The 9,229-nt window shown below is 40.8% G+C and overlaps 1 protein-coding gene across 1 annotated transcript; it reads left to right on the top strand.

Moving 5' to 3' along the window:
• The first annotated feature begins 5,475 nt into the window (after positions 1-5,475).
• gem (GTP binding protein overexpressed in skeletal muscle) lies at positions 5,476-7,686 on the top strand. Its single transcript, XM_054622151.1, has 4 exons — positions 5,476-6,068; positions 6,377-6,453; positions 6,559-6,763; positions 6,867-7,686. Exons 1-4 carry the CDS (start codon positions 5,714-5,716, stop codon positions 7,148-7,150), a joined length of 921 nt encoding a protein of 306 aa, XP_054478126.1. The 5' UTR covers positions 5,476-5,713; the 3' UTR covers positions 7,151-7,686.
• The last annotated feature ends 1,543 nt before the right edge of the window (positions 7,687-9,229 follow it).

Raw genomic sequence — 9,229 nt, 5'->3', positions numbered from 1 at the left:
AGTTTTTAGGTGTGTGCGTGTGCGCAGACACCTGCTGTTTCTCTGTGTACACAGTGTGACTTTAAACTGTTAGTGCCGGTCCAATGCCAGAATGCAAATATATATTGCATATATTTATCATGTAGCCTGTGGAGTCTCTTGTAGGCCTCTTGAAGCCCATCAGTTTGTGATTATTAAACAAAACGAAAACATCAGTAATGATGGCAGCTACAATAGTTGTTTAGGTATTTCAGTCAGGACCAAGCTGGTGGACTAACCAACAGACGGACGTCTCTTTCGAGCCGTGCCACTAGCATGGCTAAAAAGTGACTGTCTTTACTAAAATACACAGTCCAGATCTCCAGACAAGGAAACCGATTTGATTGAGCCTCAAACAGAAACCAGTGGTGGCATAGCAACTGTCACCCAAGCAACTGCCCTGGCCTGGCTTTTGCAATGTGATATGCTGTTTGTGTTGAAGAGGAATCCCATGTCTGTGTTGCAGCCTTTTGGTATTGGACACGTGTTTGGTAGACGAGTGCCATTCGTCCAATCGGGATATTGATCCAAATCACTCCTCCAATAGTCTCAGAGGCCATGTGCTGGTGTGTCCATGAGTCTGAATATCTCTGCCGATCTCTGTAAAGCTCTTACTAGCCCCTGCTGGCCGCGTTGCCTATCCCTCTTATAAGCCGTGCGTTCCAGACAGACAATTCAAAGACTTGCCGTATGGATTGAATGAATGACTTTCCACTGCTGGAACTGGAGAAAAGTGGAGATGCAGTTGTTTTGATGGAGAGACTGAATCACAGACTGGAAATTTGTACCCTGTGATCCCAGGACCTCTGTGGAAGATATGAATGCACCGAAGAGGCCAGATGGCCAAGCCTCTGGTATTAACCCGCACTGAGTTCACAATCCTCGTATTTCATTGATTATCAGCCCTAGAATCATTGAGCTTTAAGCTGCACATGATTTCTAGAGGACATATTAGGATACTGGTGGATCAGTACTTCACAGGACTTTTTTGTATTTTAGGGCTTCAAGTTGTATTCTCCAACGTTGATGGCACCGGGCTGGATACTGTTGAGTTTAAAGACACTAATCTAGACATTTATTAGTGACAAAGAGTTCAGATATCCTCAGCAGCTCACTGTCCTTTGACATACAAGTTCAGTCTCAGTTTGCTGGACTGTTTTCCCTTCAGAGGAGATGAGTGATAATGATCACCCTTCTTATGATTTTCTGCGTCACTCTTTGTTGTTGTCTCTTCTGTTCTGCTCTCTCTATAGAGGCTTAGAGAGCGAGGGTCTAGAAGACGAAACATGTTGACCAAATTTACTTGAAAGCATTGTACCATCTTATCGTAAGGTCTGATCAAGTAATAATGGCTTATCTGAGATGAGTCATTTCAAATAGGATTGAAATATAATTAAGGTTTGAGGTACACATGACACCTATTTGTGTGTACAAATACCACACACCATTCCGATTGTTGTCCCTTTTAATTTGGTTCTTTACTGCTTTCTACTTGGACACAGATTTAATGGTTCCAGTTTCTCAAATGTGAGGACTCATTGGTCGTTCTTGTTGTAAATCCCAGTGAACTGAATAGCTTTGAGTAATGCGTTACAGCTTTACACCAGAAATTGTGAAGGTTGTAGTGCGTCTATATGTCCATTGTAATGGATTTGTCCACCTTGACCTCGCTTTACAGCAGTCTTGGCAATTGCGCTGTGAAAAAAAGCCTCTCAAGGCTTTGATTGTGTAATTACAGAATTTTCTTTTATTTTCGCTCGGAGCTTTGAGAAGTCTTATATATGTGACTGGTAAAGATTTATTCACTGCTTGGTGAACTGGCGTGCAATAACTTGGTTTGATTATTACATTGAAAACAACTGAGCCCAACCAAATAATAGTAGAACTAGTTTCTATATTTGATCTTACTCATAGTAAAGAGCTGTTGTAGTCTTTTGTTCATCTTTTTAAAGATTTATTTTTATGGGTTCGGTAAAAAAGGTTAAGATCTTTTGCTTTTAGTATATGGCCTTTGTGAAGACATAAATGTGTCTGACCGTATTAGACTTAAGGGTATGTTTTACATCAAGTTAAAGATGGAGAGAAAGAGGTCACTTCACGCTCAGCTGCCATCAATAGTCATCACCATGACTCTGCCAACCCTCAGCACAACTCCCCCCCCCCCCTCCTCCTGATCCTGGTCCTGCTCCAGCACTTAACAGGGATTTAATGTCGCCCAATCATCTGTCAGCCAGACCAGATCAGGGCTGTAATACACAGCAGCAGTTCTCGCGGATGAGGCCACAACCCGATCCAGAAGTCCTAAAAAACAACAGACAAAAAAAAAAGCTGCATAATCCCACAATTACTGTAATAACTCTCCTGCTCTCGGTCGCTCTTTCTCTCAAACAAGAAGTGTTTTAGCAAATAAAAAATCTGATGATTGTGGGTTGAGAGTGATGCAATGCAGGATCTCTCTGGAGGGTTGTGTATGTTGCTAGAGGGATCATTCACAAAGTACCAACTGTTTTTTTCCAACCGTTAACAATATGCCGGTGCTGCTGGCAGGAGATCTCCTGCTTATGTGCTAAGCCTCTTCTCAAAGCTTTGATGGGAAGCTGTGTTTCGATATTCTCTGACACTGCCGAAGATATTAGAAGACATTGTTTTCACTCACGGTCACAGAATTACACTTAAGAAATAATCCATAAATGTGTTTTCTAGTTTAATGTAAAACTCACTAATCAGTTTCGAGCCACATCTTGTATCTTTCACTTTACGTCTTGTGTTTGACCCCTTTATTCACTCTGCTGCTAATGAGACAAGACCGTGTCTGATTGTCTGATTGTGGCTGGAATCACGCTTTCTGCTTACGCATATGTCGAACGTGTTGAAATGATTCATCCGAGCAAAGGATAGTTTTGTGAATAGAAATAGCTTCCTAAGTACCGCTACGTGATATTTGGCATCTGTTTGTCAAGGTAGAGTTCAAGATGGAGGAAATAGGATTTTAAAATAATTTATGCTTTCTTTATTGGCCCAAGTTGTAGTGTGGCATGTCTGTTAATCATCCGTCAGGTTGGACAGGCAGCAGCAGAGGCTTGGATCAGTTATCCACGTTGGCACCTGCACAGAACTCATTTAAAAATAAATTGAATTAAGAGACAAAAATTACTGAATAATTCATATACAAACTAAATCAGCCTCAAATTTGAGCAGATGGAAAGTAGATGCAGGTTCTGCTTAGCTTGTGTTAAAATTGAGCGAAAACTAAGGACTATTATTAGAATTAGTATTATTTATCAATTCATTGTATATTCTGTTAATGAAAGAGAACAGTAAAAATACAAAATTAAAAAGGTGATCATGTAGCTTTCGTATTTGACCACACCTTAAAGATATCATTTTTCCTGTCTTATAAGATGAAAAAACGCAGCAGATTTTAACAATTAGAAGCTATAAGTTAGGAAAATGTTGCAGTTTTACTTGAAAAAAATACTTGAAAGATTGATTTATCAAAATAATTTCTGCAGCTCTAGTTTGAAATTAAAATCCCACCTCAAAAACCTTTAAAAGGTGTTCATAGAATTAAAACAGCAGCAACGACTATTATCTATATGAAGATCTAGTGGAGTAATGTGTTCTTGAGCAGAGAATGAAGTCCTCCTCCTTCTGTTTGTTGTTATCGGAGCTTCTTCTTGCTTTGTTGACGGCTGGCCGCACATGATTTTAGTGCATGTTGGTGCCTGTGATCATACCCCACTGAGAGGCAATAGAAATGCTCCCAAATCTTGTTTATATCACCTCAACACCATCTCTGCAGCCTGTGATGTCTGATGCATTCCATGTTTATCCACATTTATCCACATTATTTCAAACTGTTTCAAGTCTGTTTCTAGTTCAGCGATTCCTCTCTATCAAAATTCTTCTTGACAGCCTCATGTCGCAATCAGCTGACTCTTTAGAAATGTAGGTGGAACGATCAATGCTGGCGGCAAAATAAGATGTTGCTGAACATTGCAACACATATGTTGAGTCCAGAGAAAAACCCTTGCTGAATTGATTTGGTCTGCACTAAAAGAAATTACACTAATTTGAATGGAGTCTCTTTAAAAAGACCATATGTCTGAAGTAAAAATGTCAAGTCATATGTGGGTTTCTTTTGTTTTTTTTTAAATGTAGAGAAAATAATTTATTAAGAATGTTTTACAAAAATGTGGTTTCATAAGGCAGCTTGTGCAGACTATTCTCCCACAAAGAGAAACGCTCATACATTATGTCAAGGACTCTCGTTCCCTCTGTACTTTTTTCTTGCTCTTTCTAACATTGACCAATTCAGTTTTAATACACTGTATTGACCGTGGTCCTTGAGTTTTTATGATCCAAACTATATGCTCGGTCTGCATGGGAGTCTTTGTGTCAGTAAAATTTAAAATTACTTTCAAGATATTCTGTAATGTATTTAATTATAGGTCAAATGAAAAATCAACATGAAATCAAATTAAATAGTACATCTCAACAAATGTAATTTAAACACAAAATGTATCAAACATTCGGTCTGTACATCAGAAGTTTTGTATGAAAATAGACATTTTAATCTATTTAGTGTCTATGTTCTCCTAGATATATTATATCTGCCCATTTTAAAAGAAAAGGGAACAATCCTAGTTGTGCAACTAATTAAACTTGACTTTTTGATGACTAAAAGGATCCAAGGCCATAGTTTTTGTTTAATTCAGAGAGCAGCATTTAAGGTATTATAACTTGTTTTAATTTTATAAACTGATCATAGGTTACTATAAATTCTGAATAACTGTAGCTTTAAAATAAATGTGATGGAGAAATTCAGCCAAGTAAAGATATAAAAAAATATATTTTATTATTTTACGGTTAACATTAGCCACCATACTGGTCATACCAGACCAACTAAGGCTGTCAACGCAAAACTTTAGTGTATTGAGTTAAGTAAAGCTGTGATTTGTTTATTCTGAAGTCAACTGTTCTTGTATAAGGGGGAAAAAAGTGTTATTTCTTCTCTCAATAACATAATCCAACTTTAAGTAATCTTCAGGAAACCTCACCCACATATTCTGTCAGTTTGTTTTTGTTGCATAATCCAGTACCCTATTGGTGTAAATATAAACTAAACAGTGTGCAAATGAGTCAAAACAATAAAATGCCCACCACGTCAGTCAACACTCTTGCTCCACTTGTGTGACGCCACCCTCCTCCTCCTCCTCCTCCTCTTCCTCTTAATATAAGCCTCAGGGAAACCCCATCGGAGCATAAAGGACCCACTCTGATGGAGATTACTGATCACAGACTGAAGAACTCACCAGCTGTAAATGTCGCTCTGCCTTTTACCAGCCAAATGTTTTTGGAATGCTCGAGTTAAAACTTTTTATAATTTTTTTTATTGTAGGTTTGACGTCTGATCTGAACTCGGGTCAATATTAGAAAGAGTTTAGTCTGTTTTTTTTTTTTTTTTTTTTTTTTAAATATCAGGCTCATTGAGGGTGCACTCATTTACTGTTGAGTACCTCACCGGAGCACTCTCACTTCACCGTTTTTATCATTATTCTGGGACAGACTTTAAGGTGACTTTTTTTGTTTTTGTTTGTTTTTTTCTTTACCCAAAAGAGATTAAAGCACCACCTTGCGAACAATCCCGCCGCTTTCCTTTAATCAAGTACATCCTAGTTTTACCTCTGGCACCATGCTGTCCAGTGTGCGCCGCCACAGCCTCCGCCTGCAGACCGAGCTCCACCGCTGGAGCATCTGCGACCCGGGCAGCCACCTGCTCACCGACAGCCTCCTGGCTCGGGTCCCCGCTTGCATGTCCCGCTCCAAGTCCTGCACCAGCGCCTCCGGGGAGTTGGACAGGAGCCGCGGAAGCTGGTCGTCCTCCGACTCGGTCATCTCCACCGACTCCGCCGGGGAGCCCGCGGAACCCGGGAGCCCGTACCGGGTGGTGCTGTTAGGGGCCAGCGGGGTCGGCAAAACGGCCTTCACCAGCATTTTCGCCGGGGCAGCGGACAGCATGGACAGCGATGACTGCGAGCTGTGTGGAGGTAAGAAAAAAAACTATACTGAAACTTTTTTTAATGTTACTGATAAGCAGATCTGTCTTATTTTTAGAACATATTTTAAATTAATGCAACCAAACCATTATTAGTAAATGACACCACTTGTATATTATAAATTCATAGACAGAATAGATCAAATCTAAAAAAGGGCACAATAAACTCAGTATTGAGCACCATGCACTTGTTTATTTCCTATAATAAAATGTTATAATTATATTGATAGTAATAAACCTTGCTGTCACCAAAATGACTTAAAAAATGTTAACTTATTCTTGTTATGTCTATAATTTCAGATGAAGTATGTGAAAAGGAAATTGAAGTGGATGGAGAGCCTGCAACTATAACTCTGCTTGACACATGGGATGCAGAGGTGAGATGAGAAGCATCTGCGTTAACTTGTGTAAATGACAGTAGGGCACACTGTCCATACTGTACTGTACATCCTTCATTTAACTGAGTCTGTTTGTCTTTGCAGACTGACCCCGACTGTGCTCAGGAGCACTACATGCAGACAGGAGATGCGTACCTGTTGCTGTACTCTGTAACAGACCGGGCCTCATTCCTGCGAGCCTCCGAGCTCCGGATCACCCTGCGGCACTTCCGTCCTGCGCAGCACACACCGATCATCCTGGTGGGGAACAAATGTGACCTGGTGCGACGCAGAGAGGTGTCAGTCAGCGGTGAGGAGACACAATTCCTGTCTTCTAGTGTGTGATGAGCAATGTTCTCTGAGAGGTTTTTTCTTCAGATATGCAAGTACTCATCGTTGCCTTTCTGTTTCAGAGGGAACGGCCTGTGCAGCTGTGTTTGACTGCAAGTTCATCGAAACATCAGCCGCCATGCAGCACAACGTCTGGGAAGCTTTTCACGGCATGGTGCGACAGCTGCGTCTGCGCCGAGACTCCAAGGAAGCCAACAGGCGTCGCAGGCACACAAACTGTAACAAACGCCGCGAGAGCCTTCCCATGAAGGCCAAACGCTTCCTCGACAAAGTGGTGGCAAAGAACAATCCCAGTGTGGCGTTCTGGCTGAAATCTAAGTCCTGTCATGATCTTTCTGTGCTGTAGAAAACATGACAAAAGCCTGTTTTTAACTGTACGCCAAACCTTTTGAGCAGGTGAACAAGTTTTGGAGATCAGAACGGCTGCTTCTTAGGGGCTAAAAGTTGGATGGCTCAAAGCTCAGTCCTCCGTGTGTTCACACTGAGCCAGCCTGGTGGACATGAGAGGTGTTTGCAACCTCACTGCACTGCCATCCACATGTTGCAGTCTAAACCAGACAAAGTGGACTGAGCTCAGCCTCTGCGATGGACGGGACAATCGGCTAATGAAGTGACGTTTCCTGTTGCAAAGACTCGTCATGTCTGTGTGGCATAAACTTTGGAGGTCAGAAATCAACTGATGGAAACAGAGAGTAGGAAGTTATGTTTTTGTGTTTTGAACAGATACATTAATATGTCTTCTCTCTTTCCTCCTCATTTTGCTCTCATTCCTGCCTAATTTGTCATCCGTTGATTCCCCCAAGTGCTATGATTACCAATTGTAAGCTATTGATGAGTAAGTATCATGATTTGCATGATGAACATTTATTTTTGACTGTCTTTACTTTTTATTTGTAAAGTGTTGTATTTTGCCCTGACTGTAAATAAATACAAGATTGATTATGTATTGTATTTTGCTACTTGTATGTTTCAATGTTGCTCTTTGAAATAAAGTGACTTCATCCGATGTGAGAAACAAAACATGTCGCTTTTGTCTGTCAACTCAAACTCACTAATGAGATATTACCAAAGGTGACTCAGCTTTGACACAAAAGAGACACACTAATGCTGACAAGAACACAACTGTGATGAGTCAGGTGACATTAAAGCTGCACTTTCAGACACAAATTTAGTCCCCTGTAGATGGATGTCAGCTGTTTGAGCACAGTGATTTGGCTGCTCGGGGACTGATCAGAGATTTGGGTCACAGTGTGACACCGGACATTATGCTCAGGCACTGCCTGTCCAGATCCCACGCTCAGTTTAGTCGTAAAAGCAGTAAAATATGTTGCCACGGTAACATTCAGAGAAGCCCAGGAAGTGTGTTTTGTAAGTTCAGTGGCAGGCAGATGGTGTTGATTCACGTTGGTCAGAATATCCTTCACAAGGGAGCAGAGCAGCACACATGGACCGATGCTTTACATAACAGAGTCCCCTCCATCTGAATTCATGGCTTCATCCGCTGAACCGGCAACACTACAGTCACCGGTTCTGGTTAAATAACGGTGCTGTGAAATGGTGACTCACTCACTGCCTTTTTTTTTTTCTATTGATGCAGATTCTCACAAATCTCTGCCTTGTTTCTGAGCAGCTTGTTAAGCTCACTGCTTTCAGTCGAGGTTGATGGAGTGGTTTGCATCAGCTTGTTTGAAAGATAATCCCGGCCATTTGTGATGTCGGGTCATAGTGAAGATAAAGGATAACACTCGAGAAAAAACAAAGGCTTTTCTGTGGCATAGACTTATATGCTTTTTAGCGGTGGAAAAGTTTAGACAAAGCTTGATCACACATGCTGATACAGTTTTATAATGTGTGCTTTGACCAGCTGAATCACACAAGATGACCCTATTGGTCTGCATTCTTATGATGCAATGGATTGTCAGTGTAATCTGTAAGACCTATTGTCTACACGCACAGCTCCTTATCAGGCACTGCTACTAATGGAAAACCTGACAGGAAACAGTGCAGAGGTCCATAGGTCAAAGTCTGGGGGAAAATTAGAAACTTAAATGCTGAAGAGCAGAAATCTATAGAAATTCAACCCATTATTTTACCAACTTTTGTTCTCTTCTTGTTCACAATTCAAACACATGCAGTCTAAAAGTACTTGACTAATGGAAGGCTACTTCAACTGGTTTGTTTTTTGCAACTATAACCCACCAACAGGACTCAATATGTAAGCGTTTGAGGATGTATGTCAATTCAGCAGCTAATATAAAGTGATAATGGATTTGTCTTTTACGGTACTGTATGTACCATTGTTCTGTTCTTCTTGTTCTACTTCCCATTGGCTAACTCCACATGAGGGGCAGGGTGATTAGACAATCATTAGATCCAATAAAACACTGCTGGTTAACACTTGGTTAACGTTTGACCAGAAAAGGAT

The sequence above is a fragment of the Anoplopoma fimbria genome, chromosome 20 (genome assembly GCF_027596085.1).
Source record: "Anoplopoma fimbria isolate UVic2021 breed Golden Eagle Sablefish chromosome 20, Afim_UVic_2022, whole genome shotgun sequence".
Classification (NCBI taxonomy): domain Eukaryota; kingdom Metazoa; phylum Chordata; class Actinopteri; order Perciformes; family Anoplopomatidae; genus Anoplopoma; species Anoplopoma fimbria.
This window is presented reverse-complemented; position numbering and strand designations above follow the sequence as displayed.